Raw genomic sequence first — 18,356 nt, forward strand, 5'->3', positions numbered from 1 at the left:
TTGAGCAACAATGTGTGAGAGAGAACACATCAGTGAACAAAGAGTCCAAATCTGCTGCACAACTCAACGAGAAATGAATCATAAACAAAGTGAAATGAGTAAGAGAGCACATAACTGAGTCCATTACCAGAAAACCTCAAACTGCGCCTGTGTGTGCCAGGCTCGCCACACTGTAACACACAGCCGACAGGCCGTGGTGCACAGAGTAAAAGCCCTGTATGCACTTTAAATGAGCTTTTAGGTCGATGTTTAGAATGACAGATTTGCAGCCGGGCAACAGGCTGATATGGACAAACACATATTTGATTCATCAGGACCAGAGAGGTGGATTCAATAAAGACGTGAAGAAACAATGGCTGGATTATGTGATCCTGAATATAATCCTTCTATCCTCATGTAACCCCCTTTACCCTTTCAATGCTCTCTCTCTCTTTATGCACCTCAGCCCCCTCCCCCTCAATCACTGCTTTTTAATTCGATCAAGATGCGAGATTGTAGCTGCACGTTTGACGACGACTGCGGGCGGACGATGGAGCGAGCTGCAACGTGTCTGCAAAATCCATCCAAAACTTTTTTTGCAAATTTTGTTTGCACATTCAGTTTTAAAATGACATTTTATTGAAATAAGAGAAAAACAGTCAGTAAAGTGAGATAATTCCATTGTGACCCTTGCAGTCTCACTTATTTTTGTAATTTTTGTTAAAGGGGAGCTCACCCATCAAACCTGTTTACAAGTGTGAAAAAAGCCTTCTGTGACTCCAGAGGGAGCTGCGTCGAGTCTGATAGGTTGCCTCAAGTGATGTCACCTGAGTCTGCAACAGTTGGGTCTAAAGTAAGAAAATGAAAAAAAAGTTTGTAGACCACTCCTCATCTCTGCTTGAAGCTAGCATCTGCGGGCTACATTAGCCGTTACTAGCGTTACACACCTGAATGTATGACCAAACTGTTGGTGGTCAGGTTGCATTGTGGGTAATATATGAGAGAAAGAGAATATCTACCACTGCAGTGGTGCAAACAAGCTTACATAAAGAAGGCAGACAAGAGTTCAAAAACAAGACTAGATAACAGAAGAGAAGAGATGAGAGGACAGAGAGGCTTTTTTCCACCAGAGATGGAGAAAGAGAGAAAGGACAGTGGGAGGTGGAAGCAGGAGGAGGAGTAGAGAGGGGAGTGTGAGTGAGGAGAAAGGTGAGTGGATGATAAGTTGGGAGTGTTGGAAAGGGGAGTGGAGGAGAAGGCAGTAAACAAGGCCCAGGCTTTACTTCTGTGTCTCATCACATTTATCTTCGGTCTGGGTATAAACGTATGAGAAGCGCAGGGGTCCTGACTTTATGAGCCATTTCAAACAGGCACAGACAGAGGCACTAGTTCTCGCATGTAAAGCAGATCCTGTTAGACCTTTCGCTCCTTCAGCTCTCGCTTTCTTCCCATCGCCCCTTTTTTGTCTTTTCCTCCCCAAACGTACATATCTAATCTCAGTCTTTCTCCTTCATCCTCTTCCTCCACCAAACCTTATCTCCGCCAAAGTTGTGTCAACAGACGCTCTCACTCTGGCCAAAAGACAGACAAAAGGTGAAACAACAGTTGTGAAGTATCTCCCCCCTCAGGCTGCTCAGTCTCCCATCATATCTCACGCCACGTCTCCCCTCTTTTCCTCCTCCTCTTCCTCTTTTCTCTCGCCACATCCTCTGTGGAAATTTCATGCCACCTCTTCACAGTCTTCCTCTGTGCTTGTCCACCTTCAGTTCACTTCATCCTCTCTTTATTCATTTTCATTCTGCATTTTCTTCTTCCTTCATCACTCTCTCCATATAACTCTACTTCCTCTGATCTTCCTCTAATACTTGTGTCCTCTCCTCTCCTAGAACTTGTTTCATTCTTAATCCTCTCTTTAGTCCTGTTTTCAGCTAACTTCGAGCATCTCATCACAAACTGTAACCTCCTGCCCTTCGTTCTCTCCATTTCTCTTCTTGTCTCCGAGCTCAATTACTACTTCTTCTCCTCCTATCAGCCATAACTGTTATTTCTCTCAATCTCCATCCAATCTGTCCATGTAACTCCCACCGCTCCAGCCTCGTTACATCTTCACTCACCCCTTTCTTCCTCTCCTCTCTTTCAGGTTTGACACTTCTCTCTCCGTTTTTCTTTCAAGCTTTATCTTACTGTTCTTCTCAATCCTGCCCATGTTTCATCCATAATGTCCTTCCCTTTCATCCTCCAATCTCCACCTTCCTCCCTTGTACTGATTTATGTCTGTTGTGTTGGACCAAATGATGATGCAGTTCTCCATCATTGTGGGGCTGTTTTAAATCTCTTAGCCCCTGACAGACTCTTTTTTAATATCTCCTTTTCACTCTTACCGTATCTTCCTCATCCTTTTCCTCCTGAGTCTCGCTCATCCATCCTTTTTCTCCTTCACCCCTGCTGAAGCTCCATCCCTCCCTCTCATCACACCAGCTTTCAATTATCTCTGTCTCATAAAACTACTAAACTGAGCCGTCAGAGGCTGCGTACAAGTTCCTCTTTAATCTCTGGAGCCCCATGAGGCCCTGTAGGCTCCCTTCAAATCTCCCTGTCAGTGCAGGCATAATCGATAACCTTTCCTGTCTCCCATAAGTCACAGCCTTCCTCCCTTTCACATGTCTTCTCTCCTCACCTTCCACTACACGTGTTCCTGATTGGCTGACAGTGACAGGAGTGAAGCTGTAGGACTAACAGGGAGGGAAAGAGAGAAAATAGGAAATGCAGAGCATATGGATGGAGGGAAAGGTTGTGACCTTCTTCCCTCCCTCTCTCTCCTGTTAAATCTCATCTTCTTTTCTCTGTGGTTTTTTGGCCATTCTAAAGCAAAAGGACACCTATAGGAACCTATTGGGTATCTGCCAAACATGACTGATCCACCTTTAATACCGTTCTTATGTTCTGCTCCCATAACTAGCAGCAGTAAGCTAACGTGGTTAAACGTACTGCTAAATATTCACCACTACGTGCATGTGCTTCAAAATAAATATATTATAATGAGGGCAGTGGTACGCCTTTACTGTGAAACCTGAAGTGCTGACACTGACTTCTGTGGTTGGCTAACACTATCAATAATTTACTCCACATAGTTTTTCTAATGGGAGATTTGCATGTATGGATGTATGGATGTATTTTACTGTGCGCATAATCACGTGGATTCTTTTTAAACTGCATTTCCTTCTCAAAATTAGTGAAAAAAATGTGTCTGCTAGGATGTGAAAGTTCAGTTAAACTGAAATCGCTCATCCCTCCACATGGCAAAGATTAAGGGAATTTATTTCACCATCTGTAGTTCTTAGATTTCTGTTTGTGCACAGCTTAAACAAGCTTTGTTAATTAGTGAGCTTCAGAGCTGGTGGTAGGTGCATTTTGCTACCTTTGAACAGAGCCAGGCTAGCTGTTTGCCCCTGCTCCAGTCTTTATGCTGAGCTAAACTAACTGGGATATTCTCATCTACAGCAACTCTTAAGCAGTTAACCAATTAAGTATCTTAAAATGCCAAACTATCCCTCTCAGGTACGAGCGGTCCAGCTGGGGCCGGTTGAGAACAGCAGGAAACAGATTTTACTGGCGACTGAGCAGGTAAATCAGAGATTTTACTGGAGACTGATACAATGGAGACGGTGAAATGGGAGGTTTACAACCATCTTTGAACTGCTGAGAGTCACACAGCATGAGTCTTCCTGCCCAGTGTACAGTCCATATGTGTGTGTGTGTGTTTTTCTGAATAACTGGGAATGTTCAGGCTCCATGTGGTAACCATAGCTGATCCATCTCACAGCAGCCACAACGCACGTTTAGAGAAAGACAGACGACAGCTGTATTTTCTTTGCGGGTCTAATTGTTTCCCAGTGACCACTTAGCTTGTCACATTATGAAGGGGCAGTGTGAGGAACACCACCCACATCCACACACTTCCAGAGACAGACACTGACGGAGGCACACGTGCTCACACACACACACACACATAAACAGACATGATAAAGATGAGGAGTCAGGGTAAGCAGAGGTGATGTATACAAAAATGTCCATTTAGTGAATTCCATATTTAAACAAAGTGGATGCTGAACTTTGGCACTTTCCTTTCTTGGAGTTGCGTGTTTTTTCACCACCAATGACTTCATCCCCTCCGCTGGAGACGGCTAGCTTTCAGGAGGAGGCAGCATGTGCGCACACACATACACACACTGTGGTGCATTACCTTCCTGTGTGGCGTGGTGTTCTGTGTCATGGCCATGGGGAAGCTGTGAGCTCCTTTCAGCTGCGTCTTCTCCCAAAGTGAAGCAAGTCTCTGGACACACTCGTCTCCAGAGCACAGAGGGACACTGGACTTGCTCTGGTCAAAAGACAGAGAGAATGAAACCGTGAAAACATTAGACAAGACTAAAAGTACGAGTTTTACTGCAAAATAACAAGAAGTCTAGGTTTTCTGCCATGTAAAGCTATTTCAGGGAGCAAAAAATGAAAGTATCCATACAGGGACACAGTATACAGGGAGCTTCTTTAAGATAAAACTGATATTTTTAGCCATGGTGTGGCTCTCGGGATGTCAGTCCACCACTTTGATCCAAAACGAAAAATCTCCACAACTGTTGGATGGACTGTTGTGAAATATTATACAGACAGCCATAAACCCCAGAGGATTCATCTCTAGCGCCACCATGAGGTGACGACAGATGTGCAGAATTGCTTTTGGATGAAATGACATGTTATGTGCACTGCAGCTACTCGTTCCAGTTTTCTGTGCACCTGTAGGTGAAGCAGCATGATGTGTATCCAAACGTGAGGCTGTCGGCTGGTCAGGTTGAAACTGGACTTGGAGTACAGACAGTAGTGGCCCTTAAGAGGACAGGAGAACGACAGCTTGGCCACACATCCTCGATTTGAATCTGTCACAGACGCACAAACGGATAAAAATGGCAAGAACATTAATATTTAGCAGATGTTTAAAAGTCTTAAATTGAAATTCCCAAGCGAAAGCAGTCGGTTTGCTTTCTCTGTGCCTTTCTCTATGTTTCTTGCACATATGGACTTGCGTACTCGTGGACTCATGTAACCTTGGGAGCATATTAATAGGGTGATTCATAGCATGCAAGGACACTGCGTCTGCGTAATCATCAGGAAACGTCTTCCCTTCCCACAACCACCTTCTACGAACCTCCACCTCTCAGCCAAGGAGAAGACACCAGTGACCGGTGTGCTTCACCTGGAAATCATCCAGTAGATGAGAATGAAATAATGAAGGTCACTTTTTGGAGTGCTTCATTTTAGAGTTTCATTTTTGTAACAAGCCATAAAGACAAAGCAAAACAAAGACGTTTAGCTGTATTGTAAGCATGTAAAATGAAGTTTATGCAGCACAGCTGGGTCTGATGTAGCTGGTAAAAGAAGTTTAGGATTTCTTCTGTCTTTCAAAGCAACAATCTGACATGTTTGATTTTAATTTCACGAGAGGTTTGCTGTTAAATGAGAGGACTGATAACACTCAGACAAGACGGTGTAGGTTGCGCACATCAAACCCCAGCTGAGTATGGGTGCACCACAGAAAAAACAGCAGACAAAGGAAAAGGAGAGGTTGTGTGCACAGCGAAATTTGCAAGCTTTCTGGAATCAAACTATCCTCTTACGTTAAGACTCATCCTATACTCAGAAAATGGCAAAAACCCTGAAGCTGTTTGAGACTACATGTACATGAACTATGAGGTATGTGAGTTTATGGCGCTTCACTCATTAGCACATTCATGTTTCTAACACTTTGTCTCTTGTAGTCGCAGATGCCGTATATTTTTTGTGTCGACGCGTGTGTCGATGTTTGGATTAAATATACGTGTGCATGCGTACTTTTCTGTCTAATCCTCATCCCCGGAGATGGAGGGTCAGCAGCAAATGTGTGGGTCAGCCTGCAGCACGATGACATTATCCAGCTGAGAACACCTGTGACATCATATCCTAAGTGCCTCGGGGTTGATTCTCATTAAGAGACGTAATACTAAGAGAGCAAATGCAAAGCACCAATTACAGGATGAGGAATGATCGTGTGTCCGTGTGTGTGTTTATAAATGTGTATTCACTTTCAGATTTAATCAATTAACCAGAGGCCAAAGGAGGAGTTTGTTATTTTTTATCTTGTTTCCTGTTTTAAGTGTGTGAATACATATGTGTGTGTGTGTGTGAGTGGGATTCCTGGCTGACTCTTAGTTAAAATGATATTAAGGCCAAAGGCGGAGCAACAACAACCCCTCCCGTCAATCAAAATATCATCACCTCTCATGTTGTGTTTGAGTCTAGTGTAGTGTAGTGTGTGTGTGTCTGTCTGTGTGTGTGTGTGTGTGTAAGCCCTTAATATGTTCAAAAGAATGAAGCCATGTCCCCATAGGTGGGGTTCACTGCTGCAGATGGCTCAGACAAAAGGATACAGAAAGACTTGAACTGTTCAACTGCATATTTATGTGTGTGTAAGTGTGAAGTGATGTGTTGACTTTGTGCATGTGAATGTCTGCACATGCACTTTGGGTGTGGAGGCTACCCAAGATCTTGGTGCTCAGCTCAGTGGATTTATGTTTAAATGCCTGTAAAGGATGTGAATATGCTTACACACAAGACAGATAATCAAATGCATTTCAGCATATTTTCAGGTTTGCGTTGTCTGCATATAGCTGTGCAACTTATATGACATTTAGATTTATCATTCCGGGAGGGGGCCGGATTAAAATCTGATTCAATATGGAAAAGGTGATGGCAGGAACTGCTAAAATGACGTCTTCATTCAACTGAAGCAAATCAAATTGAAAAATTGAAAATAGGCAGAAATCATAAGACATGAATGAAAAATAAAATATCAAATCCCTGAAAATGAGAATGAGAGCGAAAAAAATGAAAATGGAATACAAAGTTTTAGAAGGTGGATTAGATTAGTTTGGAGACGTAAGAGGTTTCTCATTACATGAACTGCTTGACCTCCTGTTTCTGGGCAGTACGCACTGCTACAACTCTGGTATGAAGGCATGCGTGCACACACACACACACACACACAACACAGCGCCCATGTATACATGTACTTCATGCATACTACATCTGTATGCATAACATTCATCTGTTTCTAATTCAAGATGACTGTGTTGTATAGATGTAACTGAATATAATGGCCCTGCCCACCTTAAAACAATCCCCTGTCTCTATACCTTGATTAATTTTTCCATTAACAAATCCGCTCCATGACATTTGCTCCACAGAGTTTGGCTCGAGCACATTCCTTGACCGCAGGTTGAGAGTTCGATGGAGTCTGCAGCTGAATAGAGGGCACGTCTTGAAATGCTTTATATGTATATTTGTTTTTGTCAAAAAACTAATTGCAAGATTAAAATCAATAATAAATTGAACATACTAAAATGTGTTTTATGATACAGCTTATTACTCTGGGCTATGGCTCTCCATTGCTTGTCCAAACAATTTAAAACACATCAGCAATCCACTCAGTATGGTGCTGAAAATAGCCTCCAATAATGCTCTACAGCACACCTGTCTTAGTGTCTACAGTGCCCAGCTATCTAAGGAAATTATTTAACCTTTTAGAAAAAGGGAAGTATATACTCTTGACCAACTTTTTTAAAGATTTTGCAGGAGCCCAAAGGTTTGGGACTAAAAGCCACACACAGTGTTAGCAAATCAGAGCACTGAGAGGGAGGTTTGGGTAATTTCATGGGAATATCACCAGACTTATCCTTCATTTGTTGCTGTCAGACAAAAAGCTATCAAACATTTTTTTACATTGATGCCACATTTTGAAAACGGCTCTTCTATCAAGACTCCTTTAAGGTGATAGCACTTTGAATCTGAATGGCAAAAATTACACGGTGCACAGTGGGTTCCATGTAATGTAAATGCATGGGTGAGGACGACAAAGTAACAATAAAAAGTCATTCCCCCTTTCCATTCAAAGACCCCATCTGAGGCCTTATTTGGACTATTAGTGAAGGGGGATAAAACGAAAAGAAAAAAAACAATTGTTGCTCTGGACAGGATGTTAGATCAAATATTTAAAGATTGATGAACTAGTAACAAACAAAAAGTCAGCAATGCAATATGTAATATAAGGTGTGTGTCCAGACAGCTTACAAATTATGGGAGGACAAAAAAATGCAACAGGTAGAAGAAGAAAAATCACACTCAGCACAAAATGCAACTATTCCCCCTGGAGACACAGATTCCTGTCCGACTGGGGTTCAGGAGACACTAATCAACCTAACATGCATCTGTCTGTGTGTGTGTGTGTGTGTGTGTGTGTGTGTGTGTGTGTGTGCGCGCGCATGAGAAAACCAGTAAAGGTGGAAGGGAAGACAGGGAAGAGGAGGTGCATTCATACCACATCATTAATCAGCCTCAAACACCACGTCTGACTGTAATCTGATTCAGGTTCAGCAGGTTACACAAACCCTCCCCCCCTGCACTGGCAAAGATGCTGGTCACGTTACCTTCGATCACACACTGCTCTGGTGAGGGGATCTGCTGCGCCACGTCTTTACAGAACGCTCTGATCGTCTCCATATTGTCTCTTAAATGCATGAAGAGTCTGTCGGCTTCCTCCTGCTCCTCCTTCTCTCCATCCTTCTCCCTGCTTTCACCTCTCTCAGCCTCTTTGAACACTCTGTCCAGGGTAACGGTGGCTGGGATGGAGCCGTCACCCGTCAGCTTCCTCTCGGCGGGCAGTGCTTCCTGGTTTTCTGAGTGCGAATTCACCAACGTGTTGGAGAAGATGCTGTCTGGGCTTTGCTCCAACCCCTCACCGTCCTCGCCGTTGTCTGAGTTGATGGAGCGCGAGCGCACAGCGTGGAGAGCCAGGCTCTTTGACCTACGAGAGAGCATGGAATAAAAACAGTCAAAGTACTGCAAAATTATAGATCTTAACAATTAAAATTCTGTCTGCTTCCTGTTTTTGACACCGTGCAGCAAATTGTCCAGGGTTTGGTTCGACTCCAGGGTTCTGTGGGCGAACCACTGAAGCAAAAACCCTCACGGGGACACTGTTGGCAGTGACTTTTGTAACAACTAAGAGAAAAACACTAAACAGCTGAATGTCTGACTTTCAGTTCATGGCAGGAGTATTCTGGACACGAGCACGACTGCGCTTAAGATGCTGATGTTTTGTAATCAGTGTCTGTCTTTGCTTTAGTATCATTTTTTGTTGTAAGAAAACTGCAGTCTTAACGCCAACTCTACATCAGCTATTACAATGATTCCAGTGGAATTCAGAATGCCCTCCAATGTACGTTGTAAAGTAATACTGAGTGTAACATGCTAACGTACCTAAAACTAGTCACTTTATCCATTTTTTTTTAGTTGTCAGCAGGACTGTTCACTTCATAACATACAGTCAGAACTTTGGACAAGGTGAGTCAACACCCTGATTCAAAGAGGCTCTTTGTTCAGATCCTACTTATTATATACTTTTATTAAATACTGCATATCAGTGCAGTATTATCAGACTTATGCCAACAAGCAGCTGTGCAGCAGAAGGAATCGATGCTCTCAGCCTACAAAGGACAGTCGAGAAGTGTCTGAAAAGTGTTGTGTTCATTTTTTGGCTCTACACTCGGGTGTGATGGTTTTGAAATGAAACTATGACGATGTGGTTGATGTAATGACTTTAAGCATCAGTGCGAGAGTGTGTAGACGTCCTACAGTGTCGGGCTTTTACATACACAGTTCCGCAGCTTCAGGACAATGTAGCATGACTGATCATAAAGACACAGGCAAGGAGGTTTTTACTGACCAAACAGCTGAATGTAGCACAGCTCATTTGACCTCAACAGTTTGTACAAGTGAGTCAAAAGCCGGCCGTCGCAGATCAGGGGAATTGTTTAAATATGGGGATAATGGTGCACATTTTCAGACCGTCTCCCCTGGAAGACATTCATAGTGTTGCACTCAGTTGCTCGCATTAAAAGTGACAGAACAGTTATGTCAGGAATGAAAAAAACCCTGACTCCTTCTCACCTCCGCACAGCTGACCAAGCACAGCCTTAAGCGGGTCTGAATGTTAAATTGTCAGTTACAGAAGGTTACAGAAATGGTGGGACGCAGCCCTCCCTCCTCATCTGACTTTGGGAAGGTGTGGGGGAGGGAGGTTTCTGAAGCTATCCAACGGTCTGGATGGAGTATACAGGCTCCTTCAGGGGTTAATCCACCTTCTGAAGACCAGACAGAAGGCAAACAGCGCCCAATGCAACTCAGAAGTCAAGATGGCTGCTGTACAGGGAACAGCCAGTGAGTTATAGACTTAGGCCACAAAAAAATATCATTGCATATGACTTTGAAGTTTGTACTTTTCTGGACCCCCAAAAATGTGGAACTTTGCATAAAAAGGGCAAAAATCCTGACACCGTTTGTCAACCAAAGCTGAAAGTCAGCACTTTAACTCTTCATCATAGTTTCAAATCCAATGATACAGAGTACGGAGCATCATTAGCTCAGCACACACACTCTGAAACATACAGTTGTGTGTATTGTCTGCATATGAGCGTTTTTTAATAAACATAATCAAATCCAGCAGGCTGCACAGTCTGTCCTTCATAAAGAGATTTTTACTGAGCAGACGCTCAGCAGAGCCTTGAAATGTTACACACTAACGGACCTGTTGAATCTCATCTCTCGCCTCTCCTCCCTGACGGCCTGGCTCAGGCTGTAGCGTCGCTGGGGGGCAGGAGAGTCTTCCTCCGCCTCCTCCTCTCCCCCCTCCTCCCCCATTTTGTCCTCAAAGGCCTGGATCTTCACCTGCAGCCGCTGCTCTGACCCTCCACCTCCCCCTCCTGGAAGAGGTGCACGGGGAGACGGCGGGCACGCCTCGTCCAGCCTGTAAAGCACACACACACACACACACACACACACACACACACACACACACACACACACACACACACACAGAGGGCAAAGGGTTAGATTGCAGGTGGTGGGCACGTGAGATGAAGCTGGACAGACACAGTTGGATGGAGTTCAGTGGCCTCACCCTCCCCCTTCCTGCCCCCCCTGCTTTCTCATGATGACTGGCTCTATCACTGTGTCTCTCACCCCATGCATCCCCCTCTCTCCCTCTTTCACTGGCTACATCTCACCTTCTCCCCTCTCTCTCTGGCTTTGTTTTCCTTTGTCTCTCACTATGGTTCCTGTTTCCACTCTTTTGCTCTCTAACTCTAACTAATTACTCCCTCCATCTCTCTCTCTTTCTTTCAGTCCATATTTCTTGTTCCACAAGTGGCCTTTACAACTTCATTAAAGCGTCCACTTGTTTGCTGAAAAAGGACCTCCAACTGCCTCGATGTTGGTTTTCTTCTGTCTTCACCCCCTGCTCTTTCACCATTAAACCACCCTGCCTCTCTCAATCTCTCGTTCCCTCAATCTTTCTTCCAGAAGACCCCAAGCGAAGCCTTTGGAAGCCTCCAGTCCTGCACACAATGTTCTGATTTCAGAGAAAGCTGTGCGTGTCATTCCCACATCGCAGCCAGATGAGTCCCAGTCAACTTTCGCACACTGACATGCACACACACACACACACACACAAACACACGCCACGCTCACATGTTGCATACTGCATTCAGCAGCACTTTTCCTGAATTGCATGTATTGTAAATATAGCAATTATCTGAAAGGAGTCATAGGAGGAGAGAGCGGGACATACAGAATCACAAAGAAAAACATTTCAGTGGTCTACAAATAACAGCGTCGTTACGCACCCACATTTTTCAGTTTTTGGTTCCACTAATCGGTTGAATGTGTATTTTTTGGCTCAGTGCAAGTTTCAAACAAGTTTCAAAACTCTTGACTAGCCTCTGTGACATGCAGATAAATCAGCCACTTTTTCCGGCAAATACCCTGCGTTTGGAACAAAAATCTGTATTGAAATTATTTCATGAATAGTGATGTCATTGCTCCTCAATCCTGTTGTTTACAGCAGGAGTACTTTAGCCTTCGTCATTTATTAATGTAAAAGTTTTTCTGTATCATGAGCTGCTATGAGCAAAGTTGAAGTTTGGGGGGAAAACATCCTTTTTTTAAATTATTCATCAAGAATTTAACACTAATTCAGCTAAGTTGTTTCAGCAGAACATGTGTGGATTGATCAGATTTGAGTGATAGCAGCCTTACAACACAAGCAAACAAGTATTATGAGATTTTGATTCAAACATCATTAAGTCCTGATTGGTGAAGTCAAGTACATGAAAATGCCTTTTTTCCAACTTGAAACAAGCAAGAAGACCACCAGTAAAACACAGAAGTTCATGCAGGACTGCATCACTCTAATGAGGAAACAGGTTCTCAGTGCCTTTAAATTATTAGTGTATACTGAGCATAAACTCAACTGTACAACATCACAGCTTGTACAAGCACCAATAAAAACATGACCACAAACATTTGCCAACATTGCTAATGCATCTCTAGCGTCTGGAACTACTTGCTGCAGTGCCGTAGTTGTTTGCAATGAAAAACATTTCATTTTCAAAAACAAGTATCCATTTAAATACCCCAAATCAAGTCACCAGTTCTGAATGAGACACTCGGCTGGATTCCCACTGCTGTCAGATCAGCACCAAACATGGAGGGAGCAATTTTTCATTTTGGTTTGTGAATGCACAGATTCACTTAATCAAGTGTGTGTCATTAGTTTGTTTATCCATAAATCCATACATTTATGAGAAGAGTTCAATAAAATACGCTTATCTGCAATCTTGACAAGAGTTAGATGAGAGATTGAAAAGCACTCTCATGTCTGTATGTTGCATACGAAGCTACTGCCAGAAGCTAGTTTAGCTTAGCACAAAGGCTGGAAACAGGGGGAAACAGCTAGCCCGACTATCAAAAGGACATGCTGCTTTCCAGGACCTTCACAGATTTTTTAGAAAGTAAATAAGCGTATAGCCCAAAATGCAAAACTTTTTTTTTTTTTATTGTAACTATGTGAGGATGATTGTGTTAATGTGTTCATGCAAAACTACAATATGTCTGTGTATTTCTGGATATTTTGGACAGTTGTGTACACAAACAAAAGTAAAACATGAGGACTAAAACAGAGCACGTCTGAGCAAACGTGCCTCTCTAACCTGCAGTGCATGGTCGTGCTCTCCTCCAGCCTTCTCCCCAGTAGTCTGGCTATAGCAGTGAACGAGTTGCTCATCCTGTAGATGTCTTTCCCGCAGCCTCCCAGTAAAGACGGGTATCGGTCAGTCAGAGCTCTGATCTCCAGCAGCAGTGTGTGGTGAAAGCTGTGCTCCATGCTGCCCAGAAGGGACACCAGGTAGACCAACGAGCCGTGAGCATGAGTCTGAGGAAAGGGGACAACAGAGAGACAGCATGTTAAAAATGTAATGTCTAGCATTGTGATCCACGATGGCATAAAACTGAAGAAAGAAATAAGACGGAAAGAAAGACAAGAAGAAAGACATGAAGCTGTTTTACTGAACATGAAACATGTGGTTTAATGGTTGTTTCTAATTTTGCGGTTGTTTCTGAGTGTACCAAAAATCACTGAAAATGACACCAGTGTTGTGTTACTGGACGGTGTGCAACTATTGTTTCACTACATGTGTTTTGGTGAATAATGTGTGTATTTTATAACTAATTCCACACGCATTAGTTTTACACTTCCAAGCATTTCGAGGGTTTCTTGCAATTTTTTTGGTTTTAAATCACAACAAGCAAGAATAAGTACAAACACATGCAGTTTCTGCAAACTTAGAAAATAGAAACTTCTTCTTTTCCCAAATGGCTTTAGTGTGCACGTTGGTCTTTGTAAAAACATACATTTTACACACATTTCATCATTCTCAGCCCGTCCTCTGTGTAAACTGTAGAACAGAACGAAAACAACCTACTCACCTTTGACACAGTACAATACTTACATCCTCTGTTATACATATTTAATCTGATTAATCGCTAAAGAAAGGTTCATACCTGCTGTGCAGGCATTTATTGAAATATGCTAAATCATAATCAGTACAGTCCTGTAAATGTAACACATCCTTTCATTTAATCACTATTTAAAGTGCAAGTTCTTATCCTTACCCACTTTGGATCCTCAGCCAATATTTAACAAAAAACAGACATTTTAAAGTGGTGTAAACCAGTCAACACAGAGATCATTACGATAACAGATGAACTAAGGTGACATGATTTAGTAACAGCTCTCTTGCTGTGTTTTAAAGCAGGACCAAAGCCAACAAGACCCCCCTCTGTGGACAAACACAAAAACAGATTATTTTTTCTAAACTCAAGTCTCTCTATAAAAGCTCACACACCCCCCCTCCTCCGACTGAGGGACAAACTGATTGATGGAGGGGCAGAAAGACGGACAGAGCCAACGTGTGCTTACACAGCTCAAGCAACACCTTGTAACGAGGAGAAAGAATGCAGTTACTGCACAGTTCGGGCATGTTTCACAAGCAGCCTCCGTAGGATGCTAAATTTATACATGGATGCTAAAACTACCAGAAAAGCTGGAACCTGAGTTTATACTGCGAGAACATGCCAAGTGGGTATTTAGGAGTTTGAGGTCGATAAAAACAGGAGTGTGCCTGGAGCGCAGGCTGCAGGTACAAAGGCTTTACTAGTATGTGCGCTACTTCTGCACCACAGTTCAGGCTTTTACTGCCGACATGGATACTTCCAAACATTACAGCATGAGCAGAACTTGCATCATTTACAGTTTCCAAGTGAGACATTTTACAGTAACGCTATTAAAAGCCTGCCAGGTCATATAAAGCCCTCCTTAATCATTGAACATGACAGATCATGTTTAATTGTCTGGAAAAAGCCCTTGGCCTTGATTTGATGCCCTAAAAACATCACTGGTTTAACTCATGATTAAATTGTTATGTAAAACCCTGCAAAAAGAGGACAATAACAGGAAGTTTAAAAGAAAGAAAAAACCCTAATAGCTGTTGTAGTTAATTAGGACTGTTCATGTTCTCCAAAAAATGATGGCAGAGTAAGAGATACTCCTCCAAAGCAACAGAACAGCTCTGGAGAAAGAAATCACCTCTTTCTGACTCACGTTTGCACAACTACACAAAGAGACACGCGCGTAAACACATGCTCTGAGAAAGACACAACTTGGCCCATTAATTTCCAACACTCCAGTCACATAATTCCAACAACAGTGGGAGCCGATCTCCTCTGGCAGTAGCACATGTGTTTGTGTGCTGCAGATAATTGTTAAAAAACTTCATTTAAATATTGAATGATTCAGAGTTTAGAAAAACAAAGAATAGAAGGAAAGAAAACACTGCATCGGGCCAGCGACAGGCCAGATCCTCTCTCAGCTTACCAACCTGCCGTTTTCTTTCTCTCTTTCTGTCCTTGTTTGCTCAGTCACTTAGTTTCGCCTGGTTGTCCATCAGCACACTGATCTCTCTGCTTCCTCTGGAGCTGCAGTTTGGCACACAACCACTCACCTCTCTCCCAAACAAGCCCCATGGAGATACTGCTGTGTGCATGAATGTGTGCTTTCCTTCCCACAGCGCATTAATTATTTGTGAAAATGAGTCTATCAAGGGAGAAGATGATTTTCAACTTTGAACTGTGAGGACTTTCAGCAAAGGCATTTCAGTGCATCAATGATGGTGATATTTCCCCAGTACAAAAACACCACACTTCCCTTATCAAAACATGATGTTAACAATGAACTGACTAATTCAATAAACGATGTTAATGAGGAAAAGTAGAGCAAATCTCCTCCAAAATTATCCAAGTATGACAGTTATTTCAGTTCCTGCAGTTAGTTTATGACTAACTGCATATATCCTACTATATACTTACTAGTGGTTTGTACAGCTAGTGTCTCAAGTTATGATCAGTGTTATAAGTTATGATCAGTGTCTTCACACTTATTAAATCACCCATCTCGACTCTGGGTTGAGAACCATTGCTCCATTTTCCTAAAATAACTACAAAATAAAAGCACTGGTTATTAACTGAACTGTTATTAAGCCAGTATGAAGGTGGTACACAGCTTTTAAAAAGTGTAGTATATAATCTTTTGTTGATGATAATGATTAAATTGTCTTTGTGGTGATGCTGTGTTAGACTCTATGATATTGAAATGAACATTTCTGATGTTTCATGATGCTGCATTAGGAGAACCTAATGGAACCTAACGCAGCATTGTGCAAGATCACCACTAACAGCCTTAAAAATGATCATAAACTTCAATGAACGCATTTCTGAAACAGCAAACACCAAATAAAAGTTTGTTTCATTTCTCAAAACAAGGATTTACCACAGGACTGGGGTTGGACAGCAGTACAGTGGACAGGGGCTTCTTTCTCTCAGGGCACTTTGATGAACACAGTGATGCACGCTGATAAGTCCAGAAATACAATATAGACTAACTCCCTCCAGGAGGTAAAGGAAGCCAGAGAGACTATTGTGCAATCCTGTTACAATTAAGTACAAATGCATCCCAGTGAGAAAGTGTGTGTGTGTGTGCGCACGCGCGTGTGTGTATTTGTGTGTGTGTGTGTGTGTGTGTGTGTAGGGCACAAACACAAACCCACAGGAGGTACTCTCCACTGCCATCACCAGGAGGCCTCTGTGGAGGCATTTCCCAGAAAAACATGGGTTATTTTCCAAATGGTTCCAATGTGAAGAAAGACAGGACACTGAGGTCTGACCAACGTTGTGCATGCGTGAGTGTGTGTGTGTGTGTGTGTGTGTGTGTGTTTGTGTGTGTGTTAAAGCTGGGTTGGCAGGTTCTTCCACAAAAAGATTGAGGAGGAAAGCAGCTTTTGGAGGTGCCCTGGAGTAATAGAAAACTTTATTATGATTTCCAGCTCCATGACCTCTTTGTGTGTGTGTGTGTGTGTGTGTGCGCGCGCATCATCTAAAGGTAGTCATGCCATATTTCCCCCGTTGTTAATTTACCTCAAATTGATGCTAAACTGCCTTAAACGGACCCAGAGGAACAGAGCGAGTGATAGTCCTCTGCTGTCACCTTCATCGCCCTGCACACACAGATTACTGAGTGTGTGACTTCATCCTACCTATCACAACACAGTATTGCATGGACAATCATGTATTACTTAGTACTTCTACTCAACACAAGTTCATACAATTATCTCATGCACTATATACCCACATGTCAGGCTCGCCCCATATGTGACCTCAACAGTCTGTACACTCCCTGACTCAGTCACAGAGGCTTCTCAGTGCAAGCCTTATGTTGGAAATACAAATCGGATGTTTTTCCTGCTATCCAGCAGCAGTTTGTATTTTCAGATGTATTTTCACGTTGGCACAGGTGTTAACTGTCTGCCCGGGATGAGGACGCCTGTGCCCGGGGAGAAACCAATGTTTAAATCCAGTATTTCCAAAATATGTGCCCAGCTTTTCAGAAACAGAAACAGAGCTACAAACGCAGCCCCGCTGCTCTCTCAGCCCCCACGGCAGGAGCTGGATACTATAATGTTGTGCATCACAAAAAGACCTTAGAAGATGCCAACAGCTGCCTGTATGACAAGGCCATGGAGTGTAAAGAGTGCTGAGGTCTCGTTTGGGGCATGTCAGGCATGCTTACCTGATAAGTAAGTTGATTCTGTTCTACATGGAATATGTAGGTATGTATTGTTCTTTGTGTTGCCCTGAACCCAAGTCTTGTGTCGTCATGGGTTTGCAAGTATTTACTAGGTTTTTTAAAGCCTGGCCAACAGAAAATCTACTCTAAACCACTTTCAGATGGGAAGGAAAGATAATGTAAACAGAGGAATTACACATGTTAATTAAACCCTCAGATGAAAGAGATTACAACTGAATGAGTCTGAAGCCATGCTAGCGGCTCTGTGAGGCCATGCTTGTACAGCAGTGCTTTGAGATAAAAGCTAACATCAGCATGCTTGCATTCTCACAATAAAAATGCTAGCATGCTGATGTTTAGCAGGTATCTCTCAGTTTAGCGTTCCAGCTTGCTGACATTTTTCTTGATAGCACTTAACACAAAGTACACCTGATGCTGATGGGAATGTCATTAGTTTTGCAGGGATTTGATCATAAACCAAAGTGTTGGCAAATGAAAACCCTGACATGATGATGATGATGATGATGATAAAGATGAAAAGTCACCTATACAAATCGTGGCACTAGTCAGGGAGTTACCCGAAGTTGTAGGATTCATTCTGGGGACAATGAATATCTAAACCCAATTTCATCCATGCAAATGCTATTAAGTTGTTTCAGTCTGGAACAAAGTGTTGGACTGAAACCGACATTATTCTCGATCCTTAGAGCCCCATCATGAGCTTGCTGGAAATGAAGGTGAGCTCCTGAGGCAGCTGATGTGACAAGGCTGTCCACTG

The 18,356-nt window shown here is 42.8% G+C and overlaps 1 protein-coding gene across 3 annotated transcripts in view; it reads right to left on the minus strand.

The window, feature by feature from the left end:
• veph1 (ventricular zone expressed PH domain-containing 1) overlaps nt 1–18,356 on the minus strand; it is a 68,614-nt gene that overhangs the window by 17,739 nt on the left and 32,519 nt on the right. Inside the window, exons 6-12 of one of the 3 annotated variants that reach the window (XM_041940440.1) lie at nt 13,122–13,333; nt 11,130–11,145; nt 10,652–10,860; nt 8,703–8,869; nt 8,493–8,642; nt 4,771–4,910; nt 4,223–4,357 (exon numbers count right to left, since the gene is read on the minus strand). In XM_041940440.1, the coding sequence (XP_041796374.1) occupies nt 4,223–4,357; nt 4,771–4,910; nt 8,493–8,642; nt 8,703–8,869; nt 10,652–10,860; nt 11,130–11,145; nt 13,122–13,333 (1,029 nt within the window). Of the gene's footprint in view, nt 1–4,222; nt 4,358–4,770; nt 4,911–8,492; nt 8,870–10,651; nt 10,871–11,129; nt 11,146–13,099; nt 13,334–18,356 lie in introns of all 3 variants that reach the window. The other 2 variants (XM_041940439.1, XM_041940438.1) reach the window with 2 other exon arrangements.

This window comes from Chelmon rostratus, chromosome 7, assembly GCF_017976325.1.
Source record: "Chelmon rostratus isolate fCheRos1 chromosome 7, fCheRos1.pri, whole genome shotgun sequence".
NCBI lineage: Eukaryota > Metazoa > Chordata > Actinopteri > Chaetodontiformes > Chaetodontidae > Chelmon > Chelmon rostratus.